General features: G+C 37.2%; 1 protein-coding gene across 3 annotated transcripts in view; it reads left to right on the top strand.

Moving 5' to 3' along the window:
* Nucleotides 1–8,021, top strand: part of NKAIN3 (sodium/potassium transporting ATPase interacting 3) — a 350,285-nt gene extending 342,264 nt beyond the window's left edge. For 2 of the 3 annotated variants that reach the window (XM_064652027.1, XM_064652019.1), the window contains 2 exons: nucleotides 3,342–3,425; nucleotides 7,017–8,021. In XM_064652027.1, coding sequence (XP_064508097.1) covers nucleotides 3,342–3,425; nucleotides 7,017–7,030 — 98 coding nt within the window. In that variant the 3' untranslated portion in view covers nucleotides 7,031–8,021. The remainder of the gene's footprint in view (nucleotides 1–3,341; nucleotides 3,426–7,016) is intronic. The other variant, XM_064652036.1, reaches the window with a different exon arrangement.
* The last annotated feature ends 8,800 nt before the right edge of the window (nucleotides 8,022–16,821 follow it).

The raw sequence follows: 16,821 nt of genomic DNA, 5'->3' as shown, positions 1-16,821 counted from the left end.
CAAGGAGAGAGCAATTCCCTGGGAATATGGATCATGTTTTGCAGCCAGCTGCAGATAAAATAATCAGCTTCTTCTATAACCTGCTATTATCTGTGGGATGCTAAAAAAGCCTTTCCCTGGGATTTTAAGTTTCTCTCTGCATGACTGTAGTTAATGACTGGACTACGTGGGGTGTTCATTGTTTAGTGACTGAATATCCCTACTGCTAACAAGTTGTGGGTTTGTTTTTTTTTAATATAATGGATAGTATTATAGAACTGTATAGAACCCTGAGCTTTTTGCTGAAGTTTCTTCCAGACATATGCAATTTTCTGAAGCTAATTATTGTAGTCCTATGAATCTGTGACAGAAATTATCCATAATCCATTAACCAGGCCAGAAATACACAAAAACAATTATTTTATATCATCCTTAAACCAATGTTTTCCCTTTGGAAAACCTGTAAAAATGTGCTCTTTACTTTTGGCCAATTAAAAAGAGGTATGCATGCATCCAAAAGTTTTAAAGTATTTGATGTTTATTTGCACTGAAAAGTACATAGTAATGTCTTTGTGACCAATGAAAATAAAAATTCAATTTTCTCTGTTTAATGGCCATTTGTGGTCTTAGTCCTGGAAGTATACTAATTATAAGTGATGAAAATATCAGGTAAAATCAGAATGAATTTTTAAAACTAAAAGCAACTTGAATTATTCAAATAATTGATGATGAATCTTCGTATTAAAGAGCTATCAGCTATAAAATAGAGTGCCTAATGAAAAATGGCACATTCCGTTGCCTTGTGTGATAGAGCAGCTTCTTGCCTTGAGAATTAGCTTCACACGAATTTTAAGGTGAATTTCAACTTTAATTCTATATATATATTGCGAAAGGGAAAGCCTTGGCTAAATAGGTTTGAGCAGCTCATCTGAACATCTGCTGTATGGTGCTTTTAAATACATTCTCTTTGTCAGACAAAGACACATCTATGTTGTCAATCATTAATACCTCTTGACTTCATTTCTTGCTCAAAAAGATTTGTTGGTGGAAGGGCTAATTATGTGGTCTCCATGCTTACAATTGCAGATGATGCCTGTGATTGCTGAGAGGAATTGTCTCAAAAACATTCTTTTAACTCCTTGTGTTAACATGCGCTCAGTAAAAAACCAACAAAACAAAACAAAACAAAACAAAAATGCCCAAACCTTCAGAAATCAGGGAAAACTAAAGTACATAACTAAAAAAAAAAAACAAAACCCCACAAAACTATAGTTGTAATTTATTCTAAAAAATTGTTCAGTAACTAGTAACTATATTAGACATACTGAGCTCTGGAGTTCCCAGCACACAAAGGACATCGACCTGTTACAGCAAGTCCAGAGGAGGGACACCAAGTAGGTTAAAGGGATGGAGCACCTCTCCTTTTAGGGAAGGCTAAGACAATTCGTATTATTCAGCCTGGAGAAGAGAATGCTTCATGAACACCTAATTGCAGCCTTCCACTACCTGAAGGGAGCCTTCAGGTAGAAATGTAGTGTAAGAAGTGTAACTGAGAGACCAGTTCCAAGAGCATGTGGTGAGTGACAGGCCAAAGGGGAATGGCTTCAAACTGAAAGAGAGTAGGTTTCTTCCTAATGGAAGAAATTTTTTACTGTGAGTGTGGTGAGGCTCTGGAACAGAATGTCCCACCCCTGGAAGCATTCAAGACCAGCCTGGATAAGGCTTTGAGCAACCTAATGGAAGGTGTCCCTTCCCACAGCAGTGGGATTGGAACTAGATGATCTTGAAGGCCCCTTCCAACCCAAACCATTCTATGATTTAATGATTTTAAAAATGAACTTTCACAAAAATTTATCTGCAAATATTTCCTTTGTAAGGCTTCAGTCCCATTAGTGCTGAAGTAAATTTTGATGTATATTGTTTCATTTAGTGACAACTTTCCGAAGGAGAGCTGCAACATGAAAGAAAGAGGAGGTGGATATAGACTGGGATTGGCACTAGGCCTGCTAGCTCTTCAACATTATGTCCTGCTCAGACAGCTGTGAGAAAACAGCCCTGGGGCAAAGGTGATGCTGTATGATTGAAGTACATCAAGTTTAATTTTCATCCAAGTAACCCCTTTCCTGGACTCAGGAGAGACAACTAAACCAACAGGAGCATTTCCAATATTAAGCTCATGTAACTTCAAATAGATGATTTTGCAAAATATTATTGGTAAACCAGTAGGTATTTCATCAGTCCTTCAATCTCTAAGCCTTATTTTGCCATCCCCTCATCCTAGATGAGCACTTTTTCTTGTCTACCTAGTGCACACATTGACTGGGAAGAGGTTGTTTCTTATTAGGTATTTCTCATACAGCAATTAGCACAATGAGTATCAAAATCGGTTTAGGACAAATGAAGGCAGTTGTTTTCCATGTGAGCAAAGGATCCTAATGTGCTGTGAATTTGTCAGCTCTGGGCGGGTCTGCAAAAAGCCTTTCAAAATCAACAGAATAGCCTTTCACAAATCTGCTTTTAAGATTTCTGGGATAGCTTGGACTTGTGGCATCTTGAAACTGCTTAAAATCTTACCAAAAACACAAAATACAAGATTCAAACTAAAATGTCTTATTTTAAAACCATTATGACCATAGAAGGAACTAAAAAGTTCTCAAGAACAGATATCCTCACATTATTTCTGACATAGAAACCTTGAGAGAAAGTGGAAGGATTCTGGGAAGGCTTCCTGACCCCAGAAGTTCATTGAGTGAAGACGCTGCTGTTTTTTTCACATTTAGTTATCACCTGTTTATTCTTAACTCAGTGCTCAAACCTCTGTTTTTTGTTGCTGCTTTACGTTCCTGCAAGTCCATTGAGCTTTAAGAGTTTAGGTGAAATTAAGTTCACAAGCTAAACTGTTTCCATTGCCTAAATTTCTAAACTCTTCAAAAGGAGTTTAAAGGGTAATATATAAAAACATTTATATTTTTAGATATATTACATATATATATATAAAATTATATATGTGTGTGTATATATATATGTGGTGAGATTGCTCTAAAGAGAATCAGCTACATTACCCTTTGGTGGTTTCTGTTTACTCACTCTGCACATCCATGAACACCCCCTTTGCAGTGGTGCCTCACGCTGGCAGGAGCATGTGTTTCTTGTCAAACAAATGCTAGCCTGTCTTGGCAGGCACGGGGCTAAATTCTGTAAGCAGTTTCCACAGCATCTTTACCTATTTGGTTTATTTCTTGTATGCAAACTTGTGCATGCGCTTACTATTTTTTTTTTTAAACATAATTTGTCCGTATTTCTTTTTCAGTTGACATATTTTCATTTCCATTTGTTCATTTTTGGAACTGTTGTGTTTTCAGTTGATTTCATAGGCGGACTTGACACATACTCCTACCGACAGCCCCCCCAGGAACATGTTGAGTTAAAGCCTGTAAAGCCTATAGGTAAGGTTCTGGTCCTATGGACTACATTAATCCTTCTAACTGAACTGAAAGCTAACCTTCTCCTAAAATAATTTTGGCATCAGATTACTTATAATTTAATTATATTTTAATTAGAATTTAATTAAAAATTAATCCGCATAAAACATTTGAGTAAGGACACTTTGTCATTGATGACATACCCGCTAAAACAAGGATTAGTAGATAGCACCATGTCTGCCATGTTGTGCCTCATCTTAACGCAAGGAGAGCCTCTCAGTGAAGGATGGAATTGATTCCCTGCTGACTTTTTAGCAAGAAAAGAGCTGTTTTATGGCTGCTGCTGCTGCAGAAATCTTAATGAGATTAACCCATTTATAGAAAAGCAGAAGCTTTTACATTTGTCTATCTACTGAAAGAAAAATGTTTGCTGAAAAACTGCTAGTCAGCTTAAAATCTAACTATCTGTCAAGTTTCACTGGAAGTTCATTATCTCTTTGTCATCACTTATTTGCTCACACCATAAAAATCATATATTTTCATAGACTCTTCCTGCTCTGCTACCTAATGAATAAGTTTGGATGCATATCTATTCTTTTTATTTGAAATAAATGAAGATATGGGGAGACATTACTAGTACATATATTTTGGCAGAAACTTGTATAACTTCAAATAGATGATTTTGCAAAGTATTATTGGTAAACCAGAAAATGTTAATTTAGAAATTCTTATATGGTTGGAAGTTGTGCTGTTGCTTTCTGTCTTTAAATTTACCTTTGGGCCTTTCATGCATCTTAAATGCAACACAAAACCCATGTACAGGTAATTGAAACTGATTTAATGACTTACTGTATTTTATTTATCAGTTAACAGAATTAAAATGGGTTGAAGGTTTTTCCTGCTGTATGCATGTGCACATGTACTTGGGGTTTTAATTTAAAGTGGACAATTGCTAACCAAATGTTTTGAGTTGGAACTTGACACGAAGTTTGTGAGTTTATTAATTTTTGCGTGTTTTAAAAATATATTTTATTCATGATGCAGCTTTCAGTTTGTAGAAATAAACACAGACAAAATTTACTAAATATTTAGCTAAATATTTTAGGATTATGAAGGCCCAAAAATATGGTGTATACTAGAACAGGAAGAAATATCACATTACCACATTAACATTTTGGCTTTTGATTAAGTACGTGCCCTACATTGAAATCTATGGTTTTCAGTAATATTTCATTAAATGTCAATTTTGCTGCATTTTCTGTGGGAAAGACAACTGCAAAATGGGAGTTTGACCCTTCTGAATAAGCTGTTAGAGAAAAAAGTTAAACTGGTATTCAGGAGCAAGAAAGCTGCACCTACAGCATTTACACCTCTCTGTGAAAGATTTTAATCCCTAAATCTGCATTCAGGTTAGTTGTAAGAATTAAGTGAATAAATGTTTAACACCTTCTTAGCGAACTGACTATAATTAAAGAAGAGTATAAAAGACATATTCACAGAAAACTTAAAATACATTCCTGCAAAATATTTTAATTTGTTTTGCAGTAGAAAAGACACAACATCTGATAATTTGTTCTTTGCTGGCAGATTTTCGATAAGTAGCTCAAAGTATTTTGGAGTTGTTGGTGAGCTGATACTGGAGAATAGATGGCATCTTCCCATTTCCCATTTATGCGTATTCTTGTACGGCTGGAAGGACCCTCTCTGGCTTCTTTATTGCTTCAAGAAGTATAAAACTAAGAGGGAAACTATATTGTATTGTCTTCTTTATTGATGTTTTGGGTTTTTGTATTGAAAGATACAGAGAGTATCTTTACATAAGCTGGGAGGAAAATTACTATCAGTGACCAAAATTTGAATTAAAAGCCAAATTGCTGGACATAACTTTGTCAGTGGATTGTGCCAGAAATTTGCAGATGCTTATCTCTCTGCAGCTCATTTCCCTTCTTGACTTCCTTTGATAAGTGAATTGCTATCTATATCAGTTATATATAGTCTGAGAATCCACAGTATCCCTTATAAATGTGACTTCTGGTGCCCAGGCTGTGCAAAACTCCATCTCTGTTCCCTTAGAATTGAACATGAATAATGCTTGTAAAAATACATTAAAAGCCTTCATAAATGTTATTTTATAGATTAAAGCTTGGCTATATTTCCATTTTTCTCATCCCTTTTTTTTCCCTTATTTCATTCATAAATTAACTAAGCATCACCCATTGAAAATACAAGACTCTGTGGTCTCATCCAAACCATGTGGAAGACAGTCTGTTTTTGTCAAGTACTCATACTCAGTATAATTTTTACTTAGTACTACCATAATTACTAACGATTAGCAAGACTAAAATTAGTTTTCCTTTTCACCCCTCAGAGAGGTTAAATTTGAACTTGTTCCCATGGGGAACAAATTTTAATCCAAATATGAATCATCATAGCTTGCTTGTCTGCTCTTTGTTCTGGCTATAACTCCATTAGGCTACGGGACAAGAAGCAGGATCATTGCCCTGAATCACACAGTTTCAACTGAGATGTGTATAAGGCAGGCGACAACAGTAGAGTGGAAAAAAATTTGTCATGTTCTATTTGAGACTAAAGCACCAGGACTATAAAGAAGACTGTTGTGTCCATTTGTCTGTATCAAGAGTCAGTCTGGTCACTCTGTAGTATTGCTTCATGTACTGCCACTGGAAAAGACAGGAGCATGGCAACTAGAAGAAAAAAATAAGAAGTTGCATTTTGGTTTGTGTTAGATATTATTCTTATTAATAATAACTGTATTATAATACATTAATAATATATTATCACAATAATAGAGTCAGAAACTAATATAATAATATTATATAGTAATTATAATTATTATGATGATTGTAATAATAATAATATAGTAAAATAAAACTACTATAGCTTTGGGCAACCATATCTAAACAGACTGAATCCCTAATTCCATTTAGGGATGTCCCTAGCATTTCTAAGAATGTTGCTAACTTCTGCTCATGGAACTGATTCAGTGTATGAGAAAATGTGACAGTGGAGAGGTTATTACTCTGTGATGGACCTGTGTGATCCCGTCCTGTTTTTATCTTCCCCTGAGACTTTACCCATCTTAAAATTGCTCTGAAAGACCAATATAGATTTTTCAAGATTACACAAGTAAACGTGATGTACAGGGAGTCATGTGAGAACACATAGATTCAGCAGGTGTGTTGTGGTGAGAACTATAAATAGTGTGAGTCCAGCTCAAATGCACAAGTTTATAAGCAGGTGATGTCAGAATTTTACAACCCGGTGAAAATGCATCTTACACTATTAAAATACGTTATGCTAAACTGAATCTGTTATTGTGTGAGCTTTAGACATGTTTCACCAGCTGTGGGATTTTTCCCCAAGTGTTTCTTGCTTTTGTGGTATACATAATACAAAGCTACTGCTTTGTACCTAATAATTCGTTCTTGACCTCATATGTGAGTCTTACAGCTGAGGAAATTAGTGACCAGATGAGAGTTATCCACTTGTTCATTAGTTACTAACCTGTCCATTGGTATGAATTTACAGCTCACAAATTAGGAGGTAAACAGAATAAGTTTTCATTTGTAAGTAATGCACATCTCCTGCTTTTAGGTCGAAGTAAGTAATGAAGAGGGACTCAAGACTTCTGCTGCTGTAGCTGAAGAAACAGATTTTAGAAGAAAAGACCAACCTTGTGACTCATCGTTCTGGAAGAAACCCACCATCCGTTCCTCACGGCATGTGGAATGTTCTTCCCACAGGCTCAGTGTCATTATCAGCGTTGTTATTTCGTAGATCTTTGTAGATGATCTTGAATTTCTGATTACTTATAAGGACACTTGTAAATTGTAAATTTTTTTCTTTTTTAATTTCAATATTTTTACAACGTTTAGTGTTGAGGCATGAAAACAAAACAACCTGTGAAAACTAGAAGGGTGTGTCTTTCTAAAAAATGTCAGTATTTTTTGACTGATAGGATCATACTGTGCCTGGTCAAGATTGTGTAAATTAACAGTAGTTTTGACTCCAAAATATGCAGCAGGAGTCAAATCCTAACAGTGTACAAGAGATCATTTCAATGCTATATTTAGAATTCACAATGTCCACTCCTTGCACTGTTTGAACTGCTGAATGCGGTAGGAATTGATCTATGACTCTTCTTACCCAGATGTTCAAGCACTAACATACTCACCTAATTATAGCAATTCAGATATGATTCCTTTTCCTTTCATAGTCTCTTTTGCCCTGAATCCACCACCAGAAGCTATCTCTGATTTGAAGAGAAGTAGGACGACCGCTCTATGGGTGTCAGTCTCTAAGAACCTTTACATCCAGGGCTGTTTAGATGTCTGTGATTTGCACATTTTCAAACTCCTTTCCTCCCTTCTCCCAGGAAGAAGCCAAGCATGAATGTACAGTACAAGGTACCAACTGAAGCCTTAGAAGCCTCTGGGGACTAATTTTTCTCTTAATTTAAAAGTAAACAAGCAAAACTGAAAATGTGTGTAAAAATTTGTAAAGTTATTTGTAAATACTTCTAGACAAAGAACATGTATGTAACTGTGGTATTTTGTTTTCTATTCTGTCACCACTAGCATAAAGTGATACACAAAGCTATTTTCTCTGGAGAACTGGCAGTCTTTTTAACAGAACATTTTATTTTTTTCTTCTTAATTACAATATAAAGTGCTGTGTAGATTTGTATGCCCCAGAAAGTCATGTGTCTCTACAGAACCTCTGTGTCTCTATTGGGGTTTTGGGACTGTTTGTGGTTTTGCACTATTTTAACTTCATGGTTTCTTCGGGGGAACTGTCAGGAAGGACGTTCCTTCTGGTGTGCGTTTCATTACCTCTCCACCAGAGACTGAACAGAGGTCCTCCGAGTTCCTTCATAAATACCCTAGGCAATCTTCAGCTGATCTAAACATTTAGATCCTAAATTTGCAGTCTTCTTTGTATTGTGTATTGTCAAGTCTGAGCAGGTGAGAGCTAGACGAAAGCTTGTCTTGATCCTTTCCCTCCTAAAATCTGTGTTATTTACCAATATGAATCTATTGGGGATGGTAAGAAATACAATGGAAGTAGAGTCTATCACTTTTAGGCATCAAGGGTCTTGTGATGCATCCATCTGCTTTCCAGCTAGTTAACTCAAAGACATCACCAACTTCAGAGAAAACACAACCTGAACTTTGGTTAACCTTCCCTGAAACGGAGTATGAAGTAAGTGTTAAGAGAAAGACAACAAGAAACAGCAACTGAAAAAGAACCTTTAGTAGTATTTCTGGGACTGGATATACCTCAGATGGTATGACTGTGTGTGTGAAGTTAGATTGGGCCAGAAAGAGGGATACTTTGTATGAAGATGCCATCTGTTCTCATGCATTTGTGTGTTCCCTCATATGCTCTTTTCTCCTATATTCTAGAATATTGCAAAGTACCAGGTTTGTCCCATCTTGAAAACCTCATCTTAGCACTAAAACCCAAGTACTATGTCAAAAAATTAATAGGTATAATATAATTTTTGAGGCATCATGAAAAAGATACAGGGTGGATTGCTTTATATCTGTAATATTTCAATAAGGTAGACACATTTTATCTATTTTTATAATATATTACTTCTGTTTAGCCCAACAACTTATTTTCTTTTTTACATGATGCCTTAAACTACCCAGCCAGTGTGTTCAGTCTTGTGTTGTAATGGCTCCAGAACTTCAGAGATGGGAATACCTGAGCACCTTTCAGTGTCTGACAGTTTCCAGAAGCCATCTTGCTTCAACTTTCTCAAGTACAGAGACAGGCCAGGATGTAGCACCTAGCACAATGATTCCCATTATCAGCACTGTTCCCCTTTTGGTCTTTACAGTTCATCATTAATTTCCCTGCATTAATTATTATGGGCTAGCAAATTAAAGGTCTCCAACAGAACCCAGTGCTGCCCTCAGGACCAGATTGGAGGAACAGGAAGGAGCACTACATTCCCCTTGGTTGCAAAGGTTCGACACTGTTTGGAAGTATGTATTTGATTTTCTGCCAAGACAGACATGTCTGCTGGACCATGTTTTACAAATTTGTCTGAATGTGTCTAAACTCTGTCTTCGTGTAAGTCCTTCAGAATTGTGTATGTGTCACAAAAATTTTGCAAAGACAGAACCTGACTTCTCTTCCATTTGAAATATTGATCACTTTTTAGCTGGGGAATGCAATCCAGTATATCCCAAATACACTTAAAATCTCAGAATCTTTACCAATACAGTGAGTGTATTGTACAGTGAGTGTGCCATCTGTCTCACTTAATGAACAGAACAATCCTGATTGAGAGGGATTTGTCTTCATTAGAACCAGCCAAAAGGCAGATGGCAATGCCAAAAGAAACTGTCATTCTTTTCTAGACTGAAACACACAAAATAGTATCAGTCAACTTGTACATGCTAGGGGAAAAAGACCTTGAGAATAATAAGTGGATTTGAATGTTAATTGCTGTGTCCTCCAATATAGTAGAAGATATTGGCTAACATTTTTGAAGAAAGCCTTGAGCAGTAGTTCCTTTATTTTTATAAAATATACTTTCAATAAGGTGTTAGGTGGGTCCCAGATGAGCCAGTTATGTAGGGAATAAATGTTAACTTTCTAAATAAACTTGAATAGTTTTCTTAAGCTTTACTGTAACAGGCAACTTCAGGAAATGACTAGGTTTTTGCAGCAAAACAGAATTTGCTGACAATCTTAAAATTTTAGAGATTATCAGTTGCTGCAAACTGTTCTGGTGGCATTAGTAAATCATATTCTTACAATTTAGGGCAGCTGAAAATCTATCCTTCAAAATTTTAGACTTATTTTTCCTTTCCCCAAGTTTCTGCTTAATTCAGTTTTTTCCCAGAGAATCAGATTTGCCATAGTACTTTAACTGACAGAAAAACTGGAGATGTAACTACAGAAATATAGCACTACATGTTCACCCAGGACTGAGCCAGGTACCGCCAGTTTTGTAAAAGAGCAGCTGATGTCTTCAGGACCTGAAAACAAAAACTGTAGAAAGAAATAAACTGGTTTTTTCCTGGTGCAGTGACATACAGTGATTATATATTACAATTTCTGGAATTACTGCTTGGACTCTTTCATATTCATAGAGATTTTTTACACAAAAGTTTGAAATACATAAATTTTTTGAAGTTCAATTTTGATCTGAACGTACTTTCTAAAATGAAACAGTTCAGAGCCTGGATTAGCTGAAAGGGGTTTTTTAGTGCTAGGATGTGACACTAACTACATTTTATAAATAATTTTAAACTAAATAATAGAGCTCTACCAATTAAAATCATGGGAATTATATCCGGTTTTATCCAATAACTCCTTCTTTTCAGTACAGCAGAAGATGCTATAAAGACGATGGAATTTATAAGATATTAATAATTAGAGTTTGAAGCTAGGGGTATGGTTGCTGGTTAGCATGTGATAATACTAATTTTTCTTGTTTAAAACCTGAGAACACATAATTGGGCCACTCAAAAGTCTGTAGTCTGGCTCAAAAAATGGCAGATTTTAGCCCAAACAACTGCTGACTTGTCCCTTTCAAACAACTTTGAGTAAAGGCTTTCTTTGTTCACAACTGCCATGAAAGTCTCTTCTCCATGATTGGATCCTGAGTTTCACCTCTCCCTCCAGCTGCCCACAGCTCAGACATTGCAACACCATTGTCACCTCCAAGCAGCATGCTGGCAGGTGCAGCCTTTTTTTCAACACTGACTGCAATGTGCTTCTCTGCACCCAACTGCCTGCCTGTCTTTCACATGAGGATTATCATGTTGAAAAAGCCAACCCAGCAATCCATCAAGGTCCTTTAACAGACTTTGACAGTGGCAAAAAAAAATTGACATTCCAAACTAATTGGTTTGCCTCCTTCCAGTATCAGCCTCATCTAGTCTAATTATAACAAATTACAGCCTGGAAGCTCTTTTAGACACTGAAAGAAATTCTTTTTAAGTTGAGAAAATGTTCCTTTCATGTAAAGCTTCAATGTCAGCAGGATGTTTTGGGGTTTTTTTTGCAAATGAGTTAATCTCTTACCTGCTATGAGTGTTTTGACAGAAAAAAATGTCCAACACAGTACCCAACACAGTGATGGGGTCACGTTGCTGCCTGCCAGAATAGCACTTTTACAGCAGGGTGGCTGGGTTGCACCCTGAGATGGAGAGTGCCCTCATCAATGCAGCCTTAAAGAAGTGGTCTCTCTCCCCTCTCTGTTCGGGGAGCTGATTATCCCTGCAACTGTAACTAGGGATCAGCCTGAATGATTCATTAGTTTCCAGAGGCTTGATAATCAAACTAAAACATGTGTTATGGACAATCAGGGAACTCAGATCTGTGAAATAGGGACATAAAGAAGATATATCATATTGAGATTACTGCTGCAGCATTTGCCCTATAGAGCTATGTCTGCATTGCATGCTGGTGGTGTGCTCAGAGCATGTCAGAGCAGCTCTGATCACCCGGCATTACCAGCAGCACTCTGCTTCACTGTAAGGGGACACTAGGCTGTTCAGGACCCTAAATAATTATTTAGCAGCTAAAGACATAGATCTGGCCCATGCTGCTTTGCTGTTTGACAGCTACATATGAGTTGTGCCATTTTCCCCAGGTTGATAAACTGTCTTATCTGCTGATAAATGAGGGTTTCTTGATATAATTTCCACTTCCTTCACAGAAGTCATAGTTTGAATGATTCTCTTTGATTTTAAGCAAATTAAACATCTGGATTTAGTTCCTGCTTCCACATGAGTACCTGCTCATCAGTCACACAACACAGTCCTGGATATGACAGCTTTGTGGAAGAGCTGCTCTTGCATGGTCTGTTGCCTCTCAAAACCAGCAACAGACTCTGAAGATAGTCTCACTAAGCAGCAGCCACACATCGATAATACCAGGAATGCAAAAAAGATTCTCCTTGTTTTGCTTATCCCCCTAGGACCCAATATCAGTTCTTCAAGCTTTCTGTCCCAGCTTCCTATTTATTTCACACCAGCCACATGCAACCATGCTTTCAAAACACTCCTGTAAGTCAGTGCCAAGCAGACTTGCTGAAGCCGAATTTTAAGTTGGCAGAATGTGATTCCAAGAGTAATCTAATTTCTCATTTTCCACAACATTGAGTACCTGCCCAATTAGTAGAGCATCATATACAAGGAAGGGTTACAGCATCCCCTAGCACATGACATATTTGGAATTGTGTTACACATGAGCAAACAAATCAACTACCCGTGTTGGCCCATACTATTCAATAAAATGTCACTAGGGTGTACTTATACTGCTTTATCTGCGTACCCAGAACGAGAGCGGCAAGCAGGTAGAGTACCAAGTTCTGGGGCAAATGCAAGCCAACAATTTGTTTAAACAACCTTGATCTGATATAAATAATCCACATTGCAATTGCTCTTTTTTTTTTTCTTAGCAAATAAAGCTGCCTGGCTTATAAATTGCAGCCAGACTCTCAGGTGTGTGATAACCAGTAACCTTTTATACCAGTCTTATGCATATATATATGTGTGTGTGTGTGTGTGTGTATTCAGAATCATGTTTTGATTTCTAAGGGCCTTAGGTTTCTAAAGGCCTTATAATTCAAATAAGTCTGTTTTTTCTGAAGTTTAGAGAAGGCTACGTCTGGACTGCTGCAGGAAGTGTCCCTCTGGGTGTTTGCAGACCAGAATAACACCTACAAAGATCATTGCCTGGTCCCAAGACTCATTGTGGTGTCAGCACTGGCTGGCAGCTCTGGAGGATACTCAAGTTCTGACAGGAGCAAGAGGGTCTGACTGTCACAGCTGGGTCTGACCCCGGGGTTCTGCACCCTACAACAACCTGCTGGGTAATAGCTCTTTGGACACCTTTCCCGGCCGTGGTCAGGGGCTGCATTTACCTGCATTTAAGCCTCGACCCTGGGCTATAGTGCTCACCTGTGCTGTGCTGTGGTCGTGTCTGTGCCTGGACCTCTCTGACCCCAAAAAAATACAAAAGGCAGATCTCAAGAAATGAGTTCTCATGAGCTTTTGGTGATCACAGAATCACAGAATATGCTAAGTTGGAAGGGACCCACAAGGATCATTGAATCCAGCTCCTAGCCCTGCACAGGACCATCCCCAAGAGTCACGCCATGTGCCCAGGAGTATTGTGACCATTTCCCTGAGGAGCCTGTTCCAAAGCCCAGCCACTCTCTGGGTGAAGAACCTCTTTCTGATATCCAACCTAAACCTCCCCTGACACAACATCAGGCCATTCCCTTGGGTCCTGTCACTGATCACTACAGAGAAGAGATCAGTACCTGCCCCCCCTCTTCCCCTCAAAAGGAAGTCGTAGACTGCAATGAGGTCTTCCTCCAGCCTACTCTCCTTAAATTCTTGCACTGTGATAAAGATGTTACTATCTAAAGTAGGGGTCTACCTAAGGTAAGCTGTGTTCTTGGAGAAGTATTAAACTCAGATATGTAGCTAACATGTGTAATATGTATAAGATTTAAAAGACACTTTTATTAATCTATCTAGTTTGTAAGAAATTAGACTTTTGGCTGTTTTCAACTCATTGAACCTACTTCACATCACAATAATCTGAAAGGAAAAATGAAGGCTGGACAAGCTAGCCCTATAAATAAGAAGAGATTTGAGAAAAGAAGGAAGCCAGACTTACAAAAGGCAGCACACTAAAATCAGAACTATGTAGCAGAAAGCAAACTGAAAAAAAATAATGAACAGGGATTTTTATTTTTAACATCATCATGTAGCAGTACACTCAAAAAGATTATTTACTAGAATGAAAAACACCACAAAATACAAGAACACAAATATGTATTTTTGTAATTGCTTTTGTAATAGTGCAAGGTATCTAATAAGCTCAACTAGTTTTACAGCCTGTCTTTCACCATTAAACCTTTTATGCCGAGATATGATGTACAAAGGAAAATTAAAAGGAAGGTTTGACTGCTGTTCTGCTGATCATGTTATGCCACCTCGTGGTTACTGACAGAAACACACTGCTCTCAGTGCTGTTTCAAAAATATAGCAGAGGAAAAAAGAGTAGCACGTCTCAGTTATTGCTACATAATGCTGAAATGTCAGAAGTCCCACTGGGATCAATCATTGCAGAATGTTAAGATCAAATCTGTGAATTATATATAGAGACAAAGCACTGCAAAACACATCTCCATTCAACAGTTGAATTTGCTGTTTTACTGCAAGTATATTGCTAACATAACATATAATCCAATACTGACCTGATACTAGCCTGTAAACACCTTCTCCTGTGGAGCTACATTCCTATGTTGAGCTTGTTTCAGTAATTTGCCATCACCTGGAAGCACACAGTATTATCCACTCCAGGAAGTGTCATTTCTTTGCCTCTTTCACTTTAACAACAGTAAATATTATTTATTTTCAATTGGATAACTAACATGCAATTCCAGTCATAGATGTGTATAATGTACACCTAATGATTGAACTTGGATTTTACCATGACTTAAAAATCTTAAAGTAAAAAAAATCCAGAACCTCAGCAGAATATGATTCTCATTTGAGTCAAGAGTTCATAATATGTACTAGCAAAGATTGGGTTAGAATTTTAAATTAGAATTAATTATACAAAGAAATAGAAATGGAAGCTGGTCGAATTGATATGATCTGGTGTGTACAGTCAGTTAGGTGATGGCCAGAGCCTCAGCTACACTAAAGTCACTTTGGAGAACATGTTTGTTAAAACCAATGGATTAGACTCAGATGGCTTGTGCATGAGTAGAAATAGAGTCATCTTACTTAAACTTAGGCATTTTTTAATACAAAATATTGAAGTTCAGCAGTCCTGACATCAGCAAAGGAACAGGAGGAAGTGAACTGTGTCTCTCTTGCTCTTATATGGGGTTTGTGGTAATCAAGCTCTTAATTTGGGCATCTCAGTCCAACCCAGAGTCAAGTTAGAGGAATGTGAAACAAATGTACAAATCCTGTGGTTTTACTTTCCTTATCTTTCAATTAAGCATACTTGGCTTCAAATAGTTCAGAGTATGGTTAGCTCCTGAGCATCTCAGGAAACCTAGATAAAGCAAAAACGTATTTAAGGTAAACCCATTTATTAATTAGGCATTCAAGTGGCATCTTGAGAAGTGGAAGTGGGACCTGAAAAGGTTAGGTCTTTGGAGTTTTTTCTATGACTTGGTTAACTCCCAAACCAGATGACCTATCCAGGACACATGAGAAATGACTATGCATAGTTAAAACTCCTCTTCCAAAGACTACTACAGTCTTTCATCATGGCAGGTGATAGAGAAACGTTGTCTGGTTTAACTCTCAGCAAGAGACTTAAAGGTTAGCTTTGTAAAAGTGAATGTGAAAGTCAGGCACTGTCTGCATTTTGAATATTTAGATTCTCTTATTAATGTAGTTGTTTGAAAAAAGGTCTGTGCCCTGTTTTTTGATGCAAACTAACTCAGAGATAATAAACTAGTTTTGTTTTATATGTGTAGGAGGGCTATGGATGGATTCTTTCCCTCTGGTCCAGGGAATGCACTTGCTGGAGCACTAATCTGCAGTACAAAATTACTGATAGATTCAGGGATCAACCTCATTTCTCTGTCTTGCCAGAAAGTTCATATTCTTAAAGGATGACTTGCCATGCAAATAACTTAAAATGCCAGCCTCACCAGAAAAAATACTAGTTATTTCCTGATCAGAAGCAAATGATTGTTAAAATAAAACAAAATACTTTAATAAAGTTTTTGTAGTAGTAGTAATATTTTTGTTTTAAAATATTGTAAGCTTTTAAACTTACAATGCAGAAAAATCTAATCACTCTGAAAACTCTTTCTATAGATTGCTTAAGCAAGGAGATCATGCGCAGAGCAAATATGACATTGGAGTCAGAATCTTTGGAGAGCAAAAAAAAGCTATACATTATCCTTTTTTCCCCTATTACAGTTTCTGGGGCTAATTTGGCCAACCATGAATAATGTATTGCAGGACCACTTCCTACCTTTTGAGATTCATTCTGTTCATCAAGTGTGACTATTATGACTCTCAGTCTGCTCTGTGTGACATATAATTTAGCATAACATTAAGCAGCATGTTGAAAGTGGGAGCTCCTTAACAAATACAATTTCTGCTTCTAAATTACATACAGATGACTTCCTGGAGCTGACGGGAATATACACTCCAAAAGCTATCTTCTCAAAGCACTTACATCCTCTATAATGACATTTAAAATGACTGATGAAAACCTGCTTGGGCCAATGCATTAGTGATTAATGGTGTGTAGATGTCTCTTTGTCCTCCTGGAGAAGAATGAAAGCTTGACTTCCTGACTAGATGTGGCTACTTTGACACAGCTGTTACTCTGAGGTCCAAGCCTTACTGGAAAACCAAGAAGAAAATGCAGGCCTTTTCTC

Source organism: Pseudopipra pipra, chromosome 1, assembly GCF_036250125.1.
Source record: "Pseudopipra pipra isolate bDixPip1 chromosome 1, bDixPip1.hap1, whole genome shotgun sequence".
NCBI classification, from domain to species: domain Eukaryota; kingdom Metazoa; phylum Chordata; class Aves; order Passeriformes; family Pipridae; genus Pseudopipra; species Pseudopipra pipra.
This window is presented reverse-complemented; position numbering and strand designations above follow the sequence as displayed.